This window comes from Nipponia nippon, unplaced genomic scaffold (assembly GCF_047370975.1).
Source record: "Nipponia nippon isolate SJK-2023a ecotype South Korea unplaced genomic scaffold, ASM4737097v1 scaffold_21, whole genome shotgun sequence".
Classification (NCBI taxonomy): Eukaryota; Metazoa; Chordata; class Aves; order Pelecaniformes; family Threskiornithidae; genus Nipponia; species Nipponia nippon.
The window spans coordinates 3,414,539-3,437,124 of NW_028262338.1; the positions used below are offsets into that span (position 1 = coordinate 3,414,539).

The 22,586-nt window shown below is 37.0% G+C and overlaps 1 protein-coding gene across 1 annotated transcript in view; it reads right to left on the reverse strand.

The window, feature by feature from the left end:
• Nucleotides 1-22,586, reverse strand: part of RANBP17 (RAN binding protein 17) — a 163,292-nt gene that overhangs the window by 124,521 nt on the left and 16,185 nt on the right. Inside the window, exons 10-14 of the mRNA XM_087760196.1 lie at nucleotides 22,359-22,505; nucleotides 20,778-20,950; nucleotides 17,900-18,093; nucleotides 13,790-13,895; nucleotides 12,073-12,208 (exon numbers count right to left, since the gene is read on the reverse strand). Coding sequence (XP_087616322.1) covers nucleotides 12,073-12,208; nucleotides 13,790-13,895; nucleotides 17,900-18,093; nucleotides 20,778-20,950; nucleotides 22,359-22,505 — 756 coding nt within the window. The remainder of the gene's footprint in view (nucleotides 1-12,072; nucleotides 12,209-13,789; nucleotides 13,896-17,899; nucleotides 18,094-20,777; nucleotides 20,951-22,358; nucleotides 22,506-22,586) is intronic.

Here is a 22,586-nt window from a genome sequence, read left to right on the forward strand (position 1 = left end):
CTTTTTTCTAAGGTCAAAACCAACTGACCTTGAGGTCACAAAGAGTGGAATTTTGTACTTTATCTCCTCAATTATCACATTTGTTTCATGTGTAAGAATAGAAAGCGTCAGTGCATAAAGCCACCTGGGAAGATTATTACTGGGGTTACATATTTTCTCAGGGGAAAAAAAAGAAAAGAAAAATCTTTAAATGACCTTAACTTAGTGCTCTAGAAGAATTCCTATTTAAGAACACTGCTATACAAATACATATTCCCCACAGAAACCTAAAATGACAACACTATTCTAGAGGAAAATCTAGAGGATCACCTAGATGATTGTTTTAGTAATATACTAGTTGCTGGTAACTAAATTAAGTTCTTAAGTAATTTTGAAGGAAATGCTAAACAGCCGATCAGCTAAAATCAAACTACAAACCTTTTAGCATTGCTGACCAGCGCAGACTACGAACACAGTACCTAAACTGAATGATGTATAATTCAACCAGCATCAACAAGAGTAATCTAACCTCCTAGGATTTTACTGGTTTGTTCTTTTTTGACAGGTGTACTTATGTGTTATTTTGCATATTTTTCCTCTCTGAATTACACAAATACGCAATAAGCAATTTCATAATTAAGTTTAACTTGAATCATAAAAATTGCCGTAGTCTAATATTAAAGAATTATTCACTCTGCTCTGAACTCTGATGGTTAATTTACTTACTGCAAGGTCTGGGAAATTAATTCATTAAGCTACTTAAATAATGAGGATATGAGGCCAACATACAGCAACAAACCCAATACATTTTAGATGAGTAAGTCACAAGATAGGCTGGGGTTTTTTCCCCCAAGATGCCCTATCTGCTGTTTATTCCTTCTTGCTAAGTTGGTATGGGATATACAGCACAAGTGGAAAGATCCAGCAGTTAGAAGTTACTCAGAGAAGAGAACCTGCTTGAGGTGAAATGAGAACTGAATTATTAAACAAAGAACATAATGAATATAATAAATCCAAACAATATAATAAATACAAAGTAGTATTTAGTGACATGGACAGAAAACATTAAGTAGTGTCATTACAATCCAGTCCAGTCACCAAAGACAAAGCAGAGACAGGTAAGCCAAAAAGCAGATGTATGTGAAAGCAAAATTTGAAACTACTTTTGTAAAATAGAAAAAGGAATTATATGAGGCTATATCAGATAAAAATCACTAAGCAATGTAATAGTTTCTCTGGTTTAGAAAAACTTTAAATACACTTGCACTCAAAATAAGATGAAAAATGCTGAAAGACTGATTCTCTTTAACATTTATCCCCCCATCAGCATTCCCTAAATCTCAATTTCTGGAGACAGGTAAGCGAATTAAACAAACTAATGGCTATCACTCACATACCGAGGGAATAGAACAGAACATTAATTGAAGTAAATCCTTAAAAGTCAACTGCTACGCCATGCCTATTTCGCCTATAAAAACAAAATGTGAAAAAAAGGGCATTTCGTTATAGATCCAAATATCTCCACATGTGTGGAATTACTTACAGGTGACTTAGCCTAGTTTTGCAAATAAACTATTCACCTAACTTCACAGGAAATTTCAGATTCTTCCGTCACCATAAATACTAGAAATTTTCAGAAAGCAAATCAATGAACAGACTCAACCTCACTCCTCTTTAAAACATCCTTGTAACATTATTAGGGAAGTCTTTTCCTTATTCTCTTCTTCACATGCAACAGGTTTTTTTGTAGTTAAATTGCTATACTAAATTGTCTGAAATGTAACTCTACTACAGGAAAAATTAATCACGTTTGCAGCATTTTGTGACATACCGTACCACTGTTTTATCAGCATTTTGCTGTTACCACAGCTCCTCTCTTCTCCTGCCACAAGTTCAATTTGTTCTGGGCACTTGCTATTAGAAAAATAGTAGTCTCTCTCAGATCACAAATTATATTCACATCCAAATAACCCAATAATATATTTGCCAAACACTTAAGAAGTCAATAATTTGGAGTGGAAGTAGGATTAGTTTTTAAGTCCGCAAGTGATGGTATCAATTTTGAAACGTTTAAATATTAGTTTACAAATATTGCTTATAGCTTAATAGCATCATAGACGTAACTTCACAAAGATATTGGCTCTAGACAGTAATTATATCCTCAGCCTAATGTTGCAGTTAATGGACATACACATTTCAATGATAATTGCAATGCCTGAACATGATAATGTGCCTTTATTAGCAGCTACAAAATAAAGCTCAGTTACAGCCAAGTGCAGAACCGAACTATGCTAATTATTTATTTTTAAGATTGCCTGATTTGTGTTATAAAATTCTAAAATAAAATAGCATAGCACTTAAACCAGTGCTTTAATTGCAAACATGTGATTAAATAATATCTATATAAAGATTCATGTTTTAGTTGGCATGAGCAATGAGCCAAAAGATAACAAGTTAGTAAGACAGAGGTGTAGGTAACTGAACAGCAAATACACTGCACTTCAGAAAAATGAAAAAGGAGGTTTTAGGGATTTAAAGACTTTGAACAGCATTGCAAGAAAAGGAGGAAGACTAGGAGTATATAATGTAAAATTGGGAAAAGAGAAAGCAAAACAAAAATTCCCCAAGCAAACGCAGAAGAGAAAGTGCTGTATAGTCCACGAAGAAAAACATATCGATTCCTGCATAAAACCACCAAGTAAAAAACCGACAGAATTGAGGGTATGTAAAATGAAGAATGCTTTACAACTCAACCTGATGAGGAAACCAACATTTATGACTCTGCAAAGTTCTTAGTGTTTGTCTTTATGTCCTGATAGGTTCTTTGCTGTACAGAATTTCCAAGTAATGGAAAAATTCAATAAAGAAATTTCTAAAAGTAGTTAAAGAACAAGCACGGAGTATTTTGATTTAAAGTTTGCCAAGGCATTGTAAGTAAGAATTGCTGTCTAGTCTCATGAATTAAAATGTCACAGATTCTAGCTCAGTTGTTTTTGGTTTGTTGTTGTTGTTTTTTTAATTTAAAAACAGAAAAACAAAAAATTCTGCACTAAGTACTTAAAGAATCCTTCAAAGTATTAAATTTCTTCAAGGAAATCCAATTATTTTTCACATGAAGCAAGATGGTTGTCAGTGCAAGCCACAATCCAGAATTAAAAATAATCATACATTTTTATAAGCAATGGCACAATTAACTTTGCTTGTCCAATCTTTAGGCAATTAAATAAGTTCAAAAATTAGTTCAGGAATATTCGCTGGAAGTTCGTTCTGCTCACAGCAGGATAGAAACTATGACAGAAAACATGAAAGGAGATCTGCCTGCGTAACATTTACTTCAGTAAATCTCCTCTAGCTCCTAAACTTGATAGAAATTGGTAAGTCAGCTGAGAAGCCAGAGCCTCAAAGAGGAGAGAACCAAAGTAATTCACACACATATGAAGCAACATTTTTTCTGAGGACTATAATAAAAAAAAAAAACCACACTGCCAATTCTTTTGTCCAAATAACCTGATGAATTCTGAGCGCTGAGCTGCTACAAGCCAAACTGGCAACTCCAATCCCACAAAAAGATCCTATGCTTAAAAGTCTGAGCTACAGATTTGACTAGTTTTGTGGTTGTCTCCATACTGGAAGACAGATTTGTTCAAGATTTAGTAATTTAGCTCAAGAAACATTAGATGTTCTCATCTCGTTTTTGCTCTTTAAAGCTTTGGAAACAAGATTTTTCTTTAAAGGTATGACTAAAATCACCAGGAAATTACTTGTCAAATAATACAATTGTATTTGTCCATTTCAGTCTCATCTTTCCCAGCATTTTGCCCATACCGAATACTGAGTGTATGTAAAATGCTTGAAGACTCTTTGAAATTTAAGTTGGTACCTTTAACCTCTTGCGTTCTGTAGGTAAGCATAATATCTTACTTGCTCTATTTTAAAGCTAAAAATACTTAGAAGAAAAAGTTTACAAAAAAGTCATTAATAAGATTTCTTAGGATGTTTGTATCAGTTCTAGAGATTTGGAAAAATCCTGCAATACTTTGACCACCCTCCACGATAATATCTACTTATTCTGATTTCTGTACTAGCAATTACGTTCTATTTAATTCAGCATGGACTGTTACATGAATTTGGAGGCTTTTATGACCAGCACTACGCAGTGTTTCCCTCCCACCATCTAGCTGGAAAAAACACATACCTGTTGTGTTTGATAAAACAAACCCAGTCCTGCTCGCAACATTCCTTTCCTGCACATATAACCACAGAGGGAAGGCTACGTGCTGCCTCAAGAGGAAAAGAATTTTGCTGTTGAAAGCTTTTCATCAGTACCAGATGGACCCAAGCCCCACTGAAGTCAATCCCTACTTTCTTTTCCTATATGAACTGCAAGGAGATTGGATGAGAGCAGTGTGGTAGCTATGAAACAGAGTAAAAATGAGATTTGGCCCCGTGAAGTGAAAAATACCAGTGCCAATATTTTTCTTCTGAAACAACCGTTCTTTATTCTTCCTAGAATATGCCACAGAAGTAAGTTGTACCCAATTCTCGCTGTGATGCTTCCTTAACAAACTCTAAATGTTAAACTTAAATGAGAGGCATTTCATGCAATCTGAAAAATATTCAGTTCAATTAAAAATAATTGATGCATGGTGAAATAATTCTTCCCAAAGCTGCTGTAAAATCTTCAAAAAATAAAGCTACTTAATAATTTTCATCTCCTACAGGCTAGAGAGAAGCATTATTGCATATTAAAAATTGGAGTGTGGTTTTCCCAGAGGTAAAAGAAAGTTATTAAAACAACCTATTTATTGTTGATATAACTATCCATTTGTGCTACACAAAAAGTAACAATTTCAGTACATTAAAAGAAAAGCTAATTAAGGCATAATTAGTATTTTCTATGTTTTGATAATTAAGGGTTAGTTGGCTATTTCTTTTCAAATTTCTATTTGATGTACCCCAACAATGCCTTTAATGAGCAGCTAACACTATTGAATCCCTGATGGCTGAGGAGTTTAGTGACCACTACTACATTACTTTCATTTATCACTGCCTCTTTACCTATAAATTAAAGTAGCCCTGTAGCTATGTTGATCTACTTTATATCAATTTCTTCATCCATATCAGCTGAATATGTATGGCATTAACCTCATTTACTAGTTTGGAAAAGCTGAATTAAAATGAGATCTAATTTCTAGTGCACAGAACAATTTCAAAACTGCCTGCTAATTTCCAGCACCTGTCAGTGTTGTGATCTTCACCTCACTGTAATGAAATAAAACAGTATATATATTTTACAGCTCAGAAAAGGATAATCATTCATAAGTGTTAAGATATCATTAATCATGAAGACGCTAGGACCCAGAATCTTATGAGACGCACACAGATCAACACCTTTACTTGCAAGATCCCCACTAAAGTCAGTGGGACTGCTGCAGATCTCTGGGTCTTATATCGTGTAGGGTGAAAAGTGGCCACATTCTGCACAGCTATGTTTTGGGTTGGGTTGGGTTGGTTTGGTTTGGTTTTTTTGCTAGGTCATGCTTCTCTGTCTGCAGGCAATCTAATCAAAGAAATATACATATACTGAAGAAATACCGAAATAACAGAAGCGAACACATTACACATTAGAAGACAAGCTGGTGTTCAGTGGCTAGATGATACCTGGTTACATGCGTTTTTTGCTTTCAGCTACTGCAAACAATATATAGCAAGGAAATAATATTTTTTCCTCCCTTCTAAACACACCGTAGTCTAAATTCTAAACCCTTGATATTTTTTTTATCATAATGCAGATCTACCTCATATGTCAAGTCTATAATTTAAAAGCTTTAAAAACACATACAGATGCAATCCTAAATGTTAATACAGTAACTTCTTTAGATTGACCACATAAGCAAATAAGCTATGTGCAGGATACAGTAAGAAATCCCATTTGCATCCCCTCACCCCGCTTTATAATCATGCTTCAACTTGTATTTGTAAAGGCTCTTTATGAAACGTCAGTCCGTACGCCTGCTTCTTTCTTCCCTCTCACCTGCCCTAGATTGAAAAACAGACCGGATTCCCCAGGTTACTTAACTGATGCACCTAAAGAAGGTGACAGCTGTATCTCTTCATTTGTACATGGGGCTGTTTCCCAGAAACAGACGAGTCGGAATTCTCCTACTTTTCCGCTTTGAGCGCTTTTCACTTTTACTGAAGGCTGAGGCAAAAGACAAGCACGGCTTGCTGGAACACCCCGTTGCCAGTGATCCTCACTTCTGGAGGTATCCCTCAAAGCTAGAGCCACCCCGTACAGATTAAAATTACCTCCAGACTTCTGTAAACACATTCAGGGCTACTGTTTGATCAGAAAGAGCAGAACAGGGAACCATTAATTACTTCACAGCGAAGCAAAAGAGTTTACCTATATGCATTTTAAGCAATAAATTCTTTTTAATATACAAAACAAACACCAACCTTGCGAGCATAACTATTCTGGTTAAGATTATGGGTGGGATTTCTTAAAAATTGCTCTGCTTATAAAAACTGAAAACAGAACTCCAGAAATTACCTGTACTCAGGCTCTGCTAAGGAGCAAACACTTGCTATTACTAATGTTGTTTTCACCACGCTACCCTTATCTAACATGTGAATCGGTTCCAGTTTTGACCCCTCTGTTTCAGGAACGGCACCAGTAAACTGAAGGGATAACTCTGGTTCAATAGCGCCACATGCTGTAGAAAGTAAACATGACAAGTGTAAACTTAAAATCCTTAATCTCGGTTAGAATGCCGCAAAAAAACCCAGAGTGTAAATAAGTGACATGATAAAGACAGTTCTATACCCTAATGCTACACCCTACTCAACACTTAGTAATTACATTAATATTTTTCAAGTAATTTCTTTCTCACAAAGCAAGCCACTGTAATTGTCTACTAAATACTTCTATTTTCAATCACAAAATATTTAACAACTAAAACCATTCCCCCCAAAAACTGAAGATGCAAAGAACTAACAATAAAAAACCCCTTATTTCTGTATGCATACATTTTTCAAGAGCACACTATCAGAATAACTCTTAATTGTACCTCAAGGAAAAGTCCTCAACCAAAACCATCTTTTCTATAAAATCTTTGTAAGCTGTACAGATATGAAAAACTGAACACTGTTAGAAGTATCAGGACTCCAGATTATGAAGACGCCTTAGTGTTAAACTTGTTTCAAGTTAAAGATACAATTCTAAGTTAATGTAAGAAATCTTAGTAATTAACTTAGCTAAGTTGAATTTCCTATGATCTATTAATCGCTAAAACTTATCCAACAAGTTAAAGTTTGATTTACTCTTGGCAGTCTCTCACTACCAATTAGAGACAGTCAGAGAGCCAAATCCACCCGCTCGTGCCATCAACGGCTGATCCAGCCTCTCTCCCGGGGGGAGTTTGGAATAGATGCCGTTGGAACCACCCTAGGGACACCTACGAACCCCTCCTGTTGCCTTTTTTCCCCTCCAAGGACAAATCTCTGATGTGTCTGGAAGCAGGAAAACATCCTGGCTAACAAGTCTTGCCTTTTTATCCTTGTTTAGCCTGAATTAGAGTCCCAAGCACAAAAACGTTGAACTGTTTTATCATGGAGCACTCAAGCGCGAGGAGCAGACCTCAAGACCTGGTCTACCCGCCACAGCAAGGTAAAAACTTGCGTGTACCTCCTGAAGCACCTGCTCCTGAAGCAACAACTCTGCTCTAACCCACACTAAAAAAAGGCAGCTAAAACACATTCTTAGCACCCTCAACTTATTTTTGCACTTGCCGTGGGAAGTTACGTGCCTTAGCAGAGATGTGACCAGACGGTCTCTCTAAACGGCAGGCTATCCAGTGAAAGTCCCACCTGCGGCGGGATCACTAAGAAGAGATCTTCCTTAGCGTGGACAAATGAGGAGTGAGCTCATGTTTTGAGCTGGACAAGGAGCCAGTCTCCCCTGCCAACTCCCCATGTTCAAAGACACTGTAATTCCTGTCGCTCTTAGTACTCATACTCTTTTCCTTTTAAAATGGCTGAAATGAGTTACTTGAAACATGCCGGGCTAAAATAAAATCCTGAAATAACAGAAAAATTCCTTATCGGTGGCTGATCAACATAACACACAATACAAATCGGAGGGCTCATTTCCCCCCTAAGCATGCTTTTCACTGGCTAAGCAACCAACCATGACCATTTATAATAGTCGTATTAGGGAGGATGAGATTAGACCAGCAGGACTTCTGGTTTATTTTGTACTTTATGGAAGAAAGAATTAAGTATACCTGGACACAAATCAAAAGCCCCCATAGCATCTTGGGTAGTACGCACCAGTATTCCGTTACTGGTGTAGTTAAAAAGCTTTCCCTAAGTCTTCCTTGCTACAAATTAAGCCGGTTACAGCCTTTCTTTCCCTTGGAGGGCACTGAACATCTGATCGCTAGCTTTTCTAAAACAACTCCTGACATCCTTAATTTTTGTCCCACCCCAATATTCTATTTGCTAAACTAAACCAAAGCAGTATCTTCTGCATCTTATTTGTGTTGGCGTACTCTCCCATTTCTCTACCGTTTTCTCAAAAGCATGGTGCCCAAAATTGGGACACATTATTCCAGCTGAAGCCCGGTCAGAACCAAATATTCAGAATTGAGTAAGAAATGCCAGCACCTGACACAATATTCCTACCACTACATCCACAAAGATGTTGTATTTTTCTTGTGCGCAAAAGCCGCACATACTGTTGAATTACCCCTGCTTGCAACACACTCATCTCCACAATATTTTCTGAAATAACGCTGCCTGGTCAGAGATTTCCCAGTGGTAGTTGTAAGCGGGTACTCTCATTCCTAAGCACGGTGTTTCACAAGCATTTTAAACTTCCAGGTTATTTCTCCAGCGTATAAAGATCTTTCTGAATGCAAATTCTGTCCTTTGCGATCATATTTCCTCCCAGTCTAGTGTCACTTGCAAATATAAATAAATAATTGTATAGTCGTTGGTATGTTAAGAATATTGCAAAGGAAAAGTCTCATTCAAAACAGCACTGCTTTCTCTAATAAGCAACATGCGTTTGATGTCAGGAATCAGATCTCAATGCACTATTGCACTCCTCACAGTAGTGGCTAACAGTGGCACCCTACCGTAGTGCTAGAGCTACCACAGATAGAAGCTGAGACTATGATTTCAGTGAAGTACAGCACAGTGCTTTTCCAGCCAACCTATTTTCTACTACCCTGTCAGCATCCAAATCAGCAATATGCCACAAAAAGATGACTCTATGAAGGCTTAAAACAAAACTCTGTATCAGCCTTAAAACAAAATATGTATTGATAGACATTAATAGCGCTGTACAGTACCAGAGAATCCAGTCTAGTCTAGTCTATTCAACAGAAATATAATATACATATCCATTCAAAGGTCTATCTGATCCAAAAGGCAGTATCTTGATGTATTATTTTGTATGGGAAATGTAATGGTACTAAAGGTGTATTACAGTATCACGGAAGAGGTCTCCGAGGTTCTGCTATTCTTCCTTAGACAGAAAGCCCCAGTGGACTGTTTAATAAGAATGCATTAATTTACCTAGCCAATTTTCTTTTTCTATAATGAGTTTGCTTTTATAATATGCACATACTCGAGAATACGAGTTAATTAATGAATAAAATTTGTATATTTATATAGAAGACTTGTTCTACAATTTCATTAGACTATTCGGCCTTCTCTAACCATTGTCTGGTTTTCTGTAGGCAAGCATACGCTCAAATAAGAGAAATATTCTCAAAAAATTATTTCAACATGGCTGAAGCATGCAGAATTTCCATCAGCCATTCTGTAAACAAAACAATTCAAGCAATCCGGAATATTTATATAAACGTGTATTAACTTAGTCATTTGATATATGTCTGATTTTTCTGCTTCCAAGTGTGAGCCTTTTTATTGCATATTTGTAGATAGCTGCCAGCAAGACACAGTATCAGAGGATTTACAGCTGTGAGGGTAGAATGCCATCTGCTGCTATACTTGCTGCTACAGCAGGATAAAACAGAAGAATCATACAAGTGCTGCCTTCTGCCTTTCTCTTAACTCTAAAATGTACACAAACATCTCGTTTTGTTTTATTAAAAATTTAAAAAAACCCACCAAAACTGGGAGCTCAGATGGCTTTACACACAGCTTTTGTTATAAGATCTGGTAAAATAATGGGACATGGACCACAGGATTCTATCAATGCAAATGAGAGGCTGTTGTATCAGGCCTACCAGAACAAAACAAAAAAAGAAAGCGTAATTTGACTGCAAACTAAATTATACTGGCAGATAATGTAATCGAACCATAAAAAAAAAAAAAGCACACTTTGAAGATGCATTTGCAACAAACTATGGAGTTGCTAGACCGGGGCTAGAATTTAGAAGCACCCCTTGAACTGTTACGCACCATGAAAGCCTTGCAAAATTCCCACTTTCCCAGTCTGGTTACATACAAGACATATGTCATAAGCAAAGGCAGTATACAGAATGTGATATATTACCAGTTTGATTCATGTCCACTTATCGGGGTGGGGGGAAAAAACAAAACAATAAAACAAAACAACACAAAACCGTTTTCTTAAATTCATCCTACGGTTTTCCCCCACGTCCTTTTGGTAAAAGTTAATTCTTTCTGTTCAAAGTGCTCTTCAATAAATCAAGTGGAAACATTAGCCAGCATTTTCCTCCATAATTAACCATTTAACCTTCCACACGCAACGCAATCACAGAGGCAGTCTTATGGTTATTCGAAACACATTGCTGAGCTGGATAAATTCGTAGATATTGAATTCTGGTGCAGTTGGCAAACGTTCAAGTTTTACATTTTTTTCTACTGACAACAGAGCTCCAGGTGATTAACTATAAATAATGCACTTCAGTTTTTTTCCACTGCTTCACCCACATACAAATGCTTCTTCCAGCTTTCTATAAGGATGGACATAAAAAGCTTGGGTATACAATCTCCTATAACAATCTGTTATAGCACACTATACATTGATAGGGCTTCTCCACACAGTTACACCTCAATCAGTCAGAGTACAAGGTGACATCAAAACCCTCATAATCGGATAGAAAGAAAAAAACAATCTGTGAATGACACCTACTGTACAGCCACGTTGCCTGCGAATTGCCATCAACGGGAGTTTTGCTAATGAAAATACCAGGAGCATGAGTACATTTTTACTGTGTACCTTCTGTTACTTCGCATTAGAGCAGTGCACCATATTCAAAAACAACAAATCAGCTTTGACAATGGAAAGGAACACATTGCTTTCATGAAAAAGTAATTCAGTATGGTGTAAAACTTTATTTTTAATATTAAGTGAGGAACCATTCAATAAAGTTGAAGTACAGTTCAAACCTGAAGGGATAAAAGAATTCTTGAGATTGGGACCGTTCACCAGAAAGCAAGGATAGAGTACTACACAAGTAAAACCAAATCTCAGTCACTGTCACAATTCTTGCTAAAGATTTGCTTGGGGCTCCAACAGAATTCTTTCAGTCTTTCTCAAGATCAATTGATCTCATCTTACTGACATTCTCTTTATAACATCTATATTATGACTGTCCCCTACAGTTAAGGTGAATTAACTGCTGCTTCTTCAAAAATGCATCTTACTTTTCCCTCTTCCCTATTTAAAATGCAGAAAAGCCAAGTATTGTGAGAAATACAGTGGAAACCACATAAATGAGTAACTGTCAAAAGAACAGAACTATTAAAAGAATAAATCTTGTGTACCCAGCTGTGAAATATAACACAATATAGCAGAACCCAGCTAAATGTTTGAAATAAAAAATTGAAATGCAAAGTAACGTAAAATTGTTTAATGAACATAGCTGTTAAAATATTAACTCCTTGCATGCCATCACTCAAAAGCATACATGGTAGGAAGCCCGCTCAGATGAACACCACATTAATACGTTACCTATCTATCCATCTGTCTCTCCATCTAGCCAGTCAGCCACCAGCTAAGCTCAAGAGCTTTTATGTGTAAGATATATTGGCAGGTCAATTTCTGCACAGGCTTTTTTATTTCAAATGTTGTGGTTTACAGCAAATATTTACCTTCGAGGTGTGCTGAAGCTGGTCTCCCACATATGTTTTACGGAACTGATCCAAGAACCACAGAATCGCCAGTTCTACTTTTTCATTACTGGACTGTGGTAACTGGGCATCCATCAAAGATATCAGCTGAAAAACTCTTAATGACAGAAAAAAACATTTTCAGGAAGAATTCGCAAATTAAATGATATTGCCACAGCTAATTTCTTTAGGAACCCATCAGTCATTTGTTGTTTGCCTAAGTTTCTTCTAGGATTTTGTTTTGTTTAGATGCTAATTATCCTAATTGACCACTAATAAACATAAACATCAACATAATGCTTTTCTAATTACTTTGTCACTTGAAATTTTCTCAGATATATATGTTATACTGTGGTGAGTTTGTAACATGCTTTTTTTCTCTCTCAGAGAATCAATTCCATGATGAAAGAAACACAGAAATTTGAGAAGCATGGGTCTCAAACTGCAAGTGCAAGATAAGAGCTGTTCGAGATCCCTGGAAATTGAAACGATTGTGGTTAGAAATGAGTTTACATATGCAGTATATAATGCACCGTCTGTCTCGCTTCTTCCCACTTCCATCTCTCCTAAAACATCTGAACAAACATATATTTTCTGACCTAAATCCTTACTTGGTATGTATCTCCGTATTACCAGCACTGATTTCAAAAAATCGATTTCAGTCTATGTCACCTAAGAAAACTTACTACTTTTTTTTTTTTTTTAAGGAATATTCCTTTATTTAATTTCCCGTGTTCTTCTGCTATCTATTCCTTGAAATCCTAATTCCCTAGCAATTAAAAAAAATTATTCTCACCTTTTGCCAATTCTGAAATATATAGTCACTGGATTATAAGTCAGTAGCTACTTCATCTGTAAGCCTGTATATTAAAACCCCTCAGTTTTAATAAAAACATAGTGGAAGATTGCTAACACCACAGAGCCCCAGGGTAGATTAGGAAGGCAAGAAACAAAGGAGAAAATGTAAAGGTTTTTATCCAATTCTAAGCTGTATGCCCTTTTTCATGTGTTAGCTAGTGGATGTAATTAACAGGATCAAATATGCACGCCTTTTTTAACATACTTGTGGGTGAAAACAAGGATTAAGAAAGCGTTTGCCACATACTTTGTGTTTGCCACAAGGAATACATGTCATTCACAATAATCCCCAGCTCACCCCTTGCAGAAAGAAGATCTAGCACGTACATTTTTAAATCTAGAGCCTTCTTTTTTATTCCAAGCTCTAGTCTAAAAATAAGTCTAAATTTTCAATGGTTGACCAGCAGTTCCTCTGCACTTCTTCACCCGCAAAAATTAGTGTCAAGAAAGTAGTGCAGAAAATAATCGCCGTAACTCACAACTAATAAAATTAACACTTGTATTCAAGTATAACACACAAATGAAAACAGGTAGCTACATGGGCATATCTAAACACTGCTTATAGTAAGAGACATATTTGCCTTTAATCCTCTTCCCTTCCTCTGAAACACAGTTTTGAAATGATAGCCTTAATGACTTTTCACTGCTCAGGATGATGAATCAGGAAAGATCAAAGCCAGTGGAATGGTCTCAATCCACAGAAAGTCAGTGCAGTCCTCGAGCACCCACCGTCCAAGAATTGGATAAAATTTGAGACATTTAAATTCAAAATATCTGCCGATACTAAACGTCATTTAAAAAAAAAAATCAAAATAAAGAATTCGAAACAAGCAATACTTACCGACAGGATAATTCTCCATCCATGGCATCATGTTCATCAGTACTAGTGTATGTTAATCGTCCTCCCACAAAAGTACCCACAAAATAGACAAGCCATGCCAGACGTCCTAACATTGAAAAGAAAGAAGAACAGTTAATGATTATAAACGATTATGCTAGTACAATACACTTCCATAAGGTATCAGCAGCTCTATAAGGTATCAGACTGCAGAATGCTGCCAAGAGAATGGTTAGGTTTCTCCCTTTACCAGATTTAAAACCTACTCAGACAAATCAACTAACAAAAAATCCTGAGCAGAACTGACAGATAAACTAGAACAGCCTATTAACCCGGACATGCTTATAAATAAAACACAAAAGAATTAACGTAAAATACAAATTAAGCAAACTCAGCCTGGTAAGATCAGATATACAATTAATCTAGTATCCTCACTTGTCTGCCACAAGTTACTTCAAGGCATGGAACAGTTTTATCTACAGCAGGGCTGTTACATCTACTTATCATAGCATTAGGAAGTAATTGAGACTTACTACAATCGACTTGTTTCTTAGTTCTATTTCAAATAAAGAATTCTTTGTAATATTAAACTACCATCTAAAGTGATTTGCACATAAGAAAATACTTATGTCGTAGGTCAGACATACTCTTAAAGAAGAGTTTGTGAACTACCACATAGTTTTGAAAGTCTCTGTGGGCTGTTTTCTGAAAGGGTTTGAAAGACAGAGCTCAGCCATTTCAAGCCATGCTGTCATGCCTTCCCATCTTCCACATTATTTAGCTGTCAGTTTCCACTAAAGCACTTACAGGATCCACTGGCAAAGTAAAGTACAATGTAAGGACAATAATTTCGGTAAAGCTAAGGTTCCATAAATAACTCCTTTGAGTTTGTGTATGTAGTGTATTTTGTACAGACTTTTAAATACTGAAATCCCGCTTTATGAACACAGAACTCTTAAGTTTACAAACACTGAACACAGGGGAATCCTTTTGGCCTCCCTCTGCTGGAAAACCATTGCCATGTTGCAAAACCTGGATTATTTTAATCTCTGGCACATTAAGGTGGAAGATCTCTAAATTTGACCTACTGATACCTACTCAAGCCACGCAGATTCCTACTTCAGCCTCTTAAGCTGTGAATCCAGTAACTAATGGTATCCTCTCTCAGGAAAGATGCAGTATTTTTCCCTTAAGTAAGATCAAAACTAAGACCTGAATAGCAAAGTAACACATAGACCTGTTAAAACTTCTGGATACCGCTCAAGGTTTCTTCCTAAACTGAAATGCACTGAGACTATAGAACAGTAAAGCTACTTTTAGACTCCACCTTCATTTAGCAAGATATACTTTGTAATAAATTAAAATTAATTGCTTGAAAATAACAACACAGCAAAGACAACTTGGAGGAGTTTCCATGTAAGCTAAATCAAGTTACAAACAAGGCTTCTCGATAGGTGAGATATTTACATAAACTAGAAGATGCCTTGCCCTCATGACTAGGATTTTACCAAGTGACGACAAGGGTGAAGACAATACACTCGTGAATAAAGTGGCTTCTGAACACATTTTGAAATTTAACATAACGGATAAACTACAGATAAACAAATGAGGTCACATTATGACTGTAAAACAACGTTTTATTTTGGATCTTTCTACGTACATATCAGGACATGCACAGTACCTACCAAAAGTCTTGAGGTTTCATTTCATGTTTGTTTCAAATCTCTGATAAACTAGTCTCCATCCCCACAACATTAAACTTCACTTAATTTCCCTCATGTTTTGCATTGTTGTATTTTGACAAACGCAGAACTGAGACAGCACTGAATGCTCTACTTCCTAAGCTGCTTCAACCAGGACTGATTAATAGTTCTGAGGTGGTCCAGTATCCTTATGGCCTGAATCTGGTGACTACACATTGTAAGTAATTCTGTTTTAGTCAGAGGTATATAGTACAAGGTGTTCTATACATAAAAAAGATGCTGAGATCAAACATACGTGAAAAGATAAGGCAGAGTATGGCATAACATGCAGATGATTTCAACACAAGTACAGGAAAGCATTCAGGTTTATCTTAAATCCCAGTCTTACTTTAAAAAAAACCCACACGAATATGTAATACAGTCTGAGATCTGCAACAGAAAGCACTTTGTGACAGGGAACAAGTGTTGACTCTTGAGACGAGACAAGATATATGAGGAAGACTTCCAAATATCTTCTCATACTGTTCCTGTTCCATTCCTAGTAATCTGGAGGGACAGCATCAGCTGTCCTACAACCAACATATTTCCCTGTTTCAAGACCTGCGCTTCTTCACAAACAGGGCACTTCCAAGGAAAGCCCCATCAGACACATTCCACATTGCAGTACAGCTGTTAATTTAGGACACTAAGAGATTGCAACATCATTAGCCAAACAGCGAGGGGGTGACGTGTCTAGGAGAACAGTGCTGAAATGAATTTAGCACTGACAGCTACTGAAGAATGGCCATTTGAAGATGGTATCAAAAAGCAACTGTGAAGTGGTGCTAGCTGGTTCTAAGAGCAGAGCCACCACTTTGGCCAATAATCTTTTTTAAAATCAAAACCTGTCTTCCTTTTTACAAATTGCAGTAGCTCATTTTTAAGTACATAGTTATTTTTCTGATGATAGCCCTCTTCTCTTAGCACAATACCAATTAATAGGTATGACTTCTTTCCCTCTTTTATACCTTCACTATTTAAAATTTTCAGTGCATTTGCTTTTGCAATTACTGAGGCAGACAACATCTTTTCTTTTAGAAAATAATTATTGCTGTAATAATCTGTAATTATGGTTTATAACAGCAATAATCCCAAAGAAATCAGTCATTACCATAGATCACAAGTAATCATTAACTACTGTTAATGACCCATTTCTTGGGGATTATTGTTTTAGTAAACCATGACCGCATCACTATTGATACAGAGAGCAAGAGAGCATAATAAAATGAGATCTTAATATTACATTAACTTATTTTGGAACATTAAAAGCCATTAAACATCTAAATTTAACTATGTATATCTAGGGGATATAACAGTTATTGTTCAATACGAGCACAAATGTTTAGCTTGCAGAAAAGAAACACAATATTTAAACTGCATCAAATGTTTTCTAATGCATAACGGCAATCCCCAGAGCACTGACACTGAAAGCCTCCAGCCGATTGTTTCCCTTTGGCCCCCCAGGACTGGGGAAGGGAGTATAAATTCAGGCTGTAGCTGGTCAATGAAACCAGATCATTAATGAAAGTTCTGCCAAATAAAAGTTGATAGGTGCATGGAAGAATGCAGAATTAATAAAAAAGATAAGCAGGAGGTCTTATATAAATCAGTGAAAAAATGGGTCCTCATAGAAGAAAATCAGCATATGCAAACTGTCCACAAAAGAACAGCAAAATAAATCACATACATTTAACAGCATGCAAAGAAACAGCTGTATAATGCAGTAACCTGTCTCACCTGTTCAAAACAACACCATTTATCCATGTAAAGATGCAACAGCCATAAGATAACTACATTAGAAAGAGCCAGTCGTTATAAAGACAGTTTAAGTGAGACACAGAGCGGACCGAAATAGGTATATGAAAAAAATAGATAGAAAGTACTTATTATTTTTACAACTTACACTACAATAAATAACTTGAGTTTCTTGAAAATTAGGTAATTCATCTTAACAGAGCTATATAAAATAAAGTTTTTAATGTTACATTCGTTTTTACAGAAAGATAAATGTAAAAAGAACGGAAGTTAACATCTTCATTTTCAAAAAATGTTCATCAAGTTGCAGCTGGTTCCCGTGAGGGCACCTGAGGCACTAAAATGTTGATTTTCAGAAATTAAAAGTTTTTACAGCTCTCATGCCTATATTCTAAAGATGGAACAAGATGTTAAAGCAAACACATCAACTGCCAATGTATCCTATTTAATACAAAGACAACTAGTGAAACTGTGGTGCAAGGTGACTTGGATCATTAATTCCTCGTTTGAGAAAAGGTCTAGGTCTATCTGCCATAAGATCATCACGCTTTTTCATATGCAAGCATATGGTTATTGGCACATAAAGCACAGTTTAAAAATTAAATTAAATACTAACCTTCCTGGACTGTGATTTCTAATGGATTCCTACTAGAAGAGTGCAATAGTTTTTGGTAGTTTTGTGCATTTTGGTCAAACAACTGCACAAGAAGTGTACAGGTCTTTTCGTATTCACACCTGCTAACTGTGCACAGTTGCTCCAGCTGTTGGAAAACTGTAGCTGTATCATCCAGTGGATCTTCTAAGCCATCTCTGGAAGAGAGATAAAAAGTAATCACTTAGCCACTATTGCTTACAAGCCGATGCTGTTTTCCCATCCAGATCTTGAACCACTGTCACTGAACTGCTGAACTGCAAAAGCCTTAGCAGCTGGTGAATACAACAGACAGACATAAGATCTCGTTTTATTTATACACGTACCCATACACATCCACACAAACACAGAACAGTATTCTATTTGTGCCTTCCTCTTAACACATTTTAAAAAGCAAAGAAGAGAGTAGATGAGGTTGGCAGTATGAACACAGAAAGGTAAATCCTGAAGAACTAAGGTCCACTGTGCCTGAACAGAATATTAACAAGCAGCATCCTTCTCAGAGGATGATGGGAGGAAAGAATGGAATACTTAGTAGAAAGGGATTTTGCATATTCATCAAATTAAGCACAAGCCATGATACCAAAGCCAACAAGCAAGCTTCAGTAAAATTCCAAGCAACTGCTTTATAAATCTTTATTTTATTCTGCTGTAAACAAGCTGTGACCCTATGGAATGCCTACAACAAAGAGACCAATAGCTCTTGCCATAAAGGGTAACTATACTCATAACACAAATCACAACAGGAAAGGTTTATTCATCGGAAGGTTGCCCTTTTGTTGCACAGGCAACAAACAATCTACAGATAAAGGTAACATCCAAAAAGCTAACAAAGCCAACAGTGCTAACATCCAAACTTTGAAAGATATACAGAGGCTGAAAATCCTAACGTTCAAGATGGGCTGAAGCAGACCTCTTCTCAGGTATTTGCAAATATTTCAAATAAAAGGTCTCCTTCTAGTTTGTAGAAGAGCATCCTCTTGTAGACCTTTTGTAGAAGAATCATTAGTTCCTCACTCACCCTTACGCGAAAGAGAGAATAGCTATTCAAACCCCCCAAAAGGGCAAAAGTGACTTTCCTTCCACTGTTCCAAGCTACTTCTTTCTCTGTCTGAAGGACCAGATGGATAGCTCCTGAAGGAAGGGTGTTACCGACTACACTGGTTTGTAAGAAAAATGGTCATTCCAGAAAACAGGATTTGTTTGCAAAGGTATCAGTTAATCTCCTTGGAGCAAACGGAAGAAGTCTTATGAAATCAGCTCCCAGACATCCCATGTTTCTCAAGAATGGTCTGGACATTTGATATTAAAGTCTACATTTGATATTGCTGTCTACTGAAATGCCACAACTGAGGATCTTCATCACATAAGAGAATAAGACAATACCACAGTGGTCCACAAATCACTTAGAGCTAGGAATGGATACATGCCAACAGCATTACCAAGACCGTCTTAACAATGATACACACTGGTAGAAGAGCAGTACTTTCCTCATCTTCTCCCTGTTGGCTTTTTTCACAGATTAGAAAGCTTACTCCTCCACAATGTAACAAGGACATTCAGAAGAATCTCTCATCAGTGCCAAACACAGAAACTGAATTTTCAGTGCTGATAGTGACGCTGATGAAGACAACAGCACATTTCAATGGAGCTGGTCATGCCAGACGGTTTGACCCAGAAGCTCAGCCCTACTGAGTGCTCCAAGTCCAGAAGCTGATATAGAATGTACCACCCAGTAGAGAATAAAGCTGAGACATGAAGGTTCAACCCTGAGATTCCATTACAGAAGAGCTGAACAGAGAAGATAGATAACTTAAGAATGCCAAAAGCAGTGTAGGCTGGTTGAGAGAAGGCCCAGGAAAACTGACTGCAATCACCTGCTTGTCCTTCCCTGTCCTAGCACTGGAACACTGGAAGCTCCCCTAAGTACTATTAATTCTTGTTCCTGAGCCAATGATAGAGAAGCTCACGATTTTGAACCATTAGGAAGTCAGCCTTTACCATACCTATGGTGATAACATAAGGCCAATAACACCAACTATAGTTTAGTCACTGAACAGTAAGATGACAGATTACACAATTTGCAGACATGAGATTTTGGCTAAGCTGAGACAAAAGGACAACAGAAGTAAAGTTGAACGCACTTCCTCACACAAACTGAACAAATGACATCATCTCAGTAACGTAAAATTAGAAAAGAAAAGCAGATGTAGCTTGTTCTGCAGTCCCGCAGTCTGACAGGAGAGCCTACCAGCAGGAATTCATAAAAGCCCTTGGAGAAAATTAAATCCTTACAGCAATCTAAACACTTTTTTCTTATTTGCTATATTATAGTGTGGACTATAAGGTCATTTACTTAAACTATTAAAAAGAAGATTTGAACTGAGAAATTTTAAATTGGCCAATTTCAATCCTGCCACTCTCTAGCTCGTTCTGTTCGGTCTCACCCTTTCTCGTGCGTGGCGTTCATTCTGCTTTCCCCCATTACTCTACCCTCCGTGGCCCTAGAAAGTGACTCATCGAGAAAACATGTCACAGCTGAACAATATAGTTAATTTAGATAGTCTTAAAAAAAGGCAGCGGGGAGGGGAGAACAGGCTTTTTTCAAAACACAAAGGCCTGTGAGAGGAAAAACAATTAGAATTTACATTTGATTTTGGCCTGGATTTAATAAGCAAAAGGAGTAAAATGATATCAGCCAATTAAGATAATCTAAAGAAATCACCATGGTAATCAGAACCAGTGTACTTAGATTTTAAACATAACCAAAATATAATATGCCAACAGATCAGAAAATTAAACATTCCATATTACAGTTTTAAAGTTGCAATTACAAGTTTACCTTATAACTACAGGAACACATTCCAGTCTAGAAGTAATATAAGCTTTTGTTATCTCAGGTGCATATGTATCTAAGAGGTGGGGTTCTGCCGTTTTCACAAAAGGTACAGATGCTACCATTCTTTGCCACAGAGTTAGCAAATAATGAACACTATTTGGAGCGAACTCCCAGTGCTATAAGAAAACAAAACATACTTCTGTTAAAGCATCCCAGTGTGAAATTTTAGTTGCGAAACATGATGCTTTTATCTTAACTAGTCTTATTCATTCACATAACTACTGAAGGACCCAGTCAGAACTGAGACATACTACGGCACACATTCTAGAGTAGATCCAGAACTACGTGTAGGCACGCTCGCCTCCTTCAAGTGAAATCCACGATTCGAAACGCAGAGCTAGGCCTAGATTCTTACATAGTTGTCCTGGTTTCAGCTGGGACAGAGTTAATTTTCTTCCTAGTAGCTGGTATAGTGGTGCGTTTTGGATTTAGTATGAGAATAATGTTGAAAACACAGTGACGTTTTAGTTGTTGCTATTATTATTACTATTTTATTTCAATTATCAAACTGTCTTTATCTCAACCCATGAGTTTTCTCACTTTTAATCTTCCAGTTCTCTCCCCCATCCCACTGTGGACGAGCGAGCAAGTGGCTGGGTCGTGCTGAGTCGCTGGCTGGGATTAAACCATGACAACAGTGCATGGTGAGATTTAAGTGCTATAAAAGGGCCATTCAAAAATCCTAAATGCTGAGTGGGAAACTGTCTTGAGCCACCTGACAGGAAATGTAAAAAACAGAAATGCACCTCAACTTTCTTTTCTCTTCCAAGCTTATGGAGCTGCCATCGGCAACTCAGGTATGCACAGGTCAAAATCTTCTCCTAAAGGTCACTATCTTCAGCTGTTATTCTGAAGACCAGAGAAAAGACTCTGGAGGAAATGCTAAAATAACAATTGTAGTACTGCTCAAACAGTGTGCACACCTTTATCTTCGTGTGTTTCAAAAATAAATCTGTAAAATTCTTAACACTATGAGAATCTTGATCCTGTGATGTGCATCGTTCTCATACAGATGTGGGTCCCTCAAAAATTCAGACATTATTCCACATAGCTTCTGAATCCAGCTCAGATGGGAACTTTGCACTCAGCAGCTCAGCATACAGGCGTGCGTGCGTGTACATACATATACGCGCAAAAGCAGACCTAAAGAACCTAGTCAGTGTAGGCACTTCCAAGTTTACATGGGAGCACACGTATAAGTATTTTAGGGTTGGATAAAGGGTTTCGTTTGTTGGATTTTTTTTGAGGGTGAGGACTAAGGCTGGAGGATTAACATCCGTCATCTATCTCCTACTTCACTTGTCATTTTCTTCTTTAAATCTGCTCCCATTATAAAACTTCATAGGAAGAGTGGGAACCAGTACTAGAGAATTTCGAAATCTGAGTTACATCACTGACAAAATATATTTTTACGTCAAGACAAGCCTCACCACCTCCTCAAAAAACACCAACACAGCGAACCAGGATCAGTCCTCTGTCATTCAAGAGTTGAAGAAAAGAGAACACTTCTGTATATATTCTTACCTGTAGGCTAGTAATAGTAAAATTTGCTATAAGTTGGATGACTTCTGGGTAATCTTTCACCATTACCAGCTCTCCTAGTTGATAGTTTGTCTTTAGCCGAGCCAAAAATCGACAGAATTCATGGTAATTACCTGGATCAGACAAACCCTAAATTTGAAGAAGCAAATTTTTAAAAGTTAACAGCTTAATCTAACAGAAATTTTATGAGCACTATTGCTACCTGGGTGA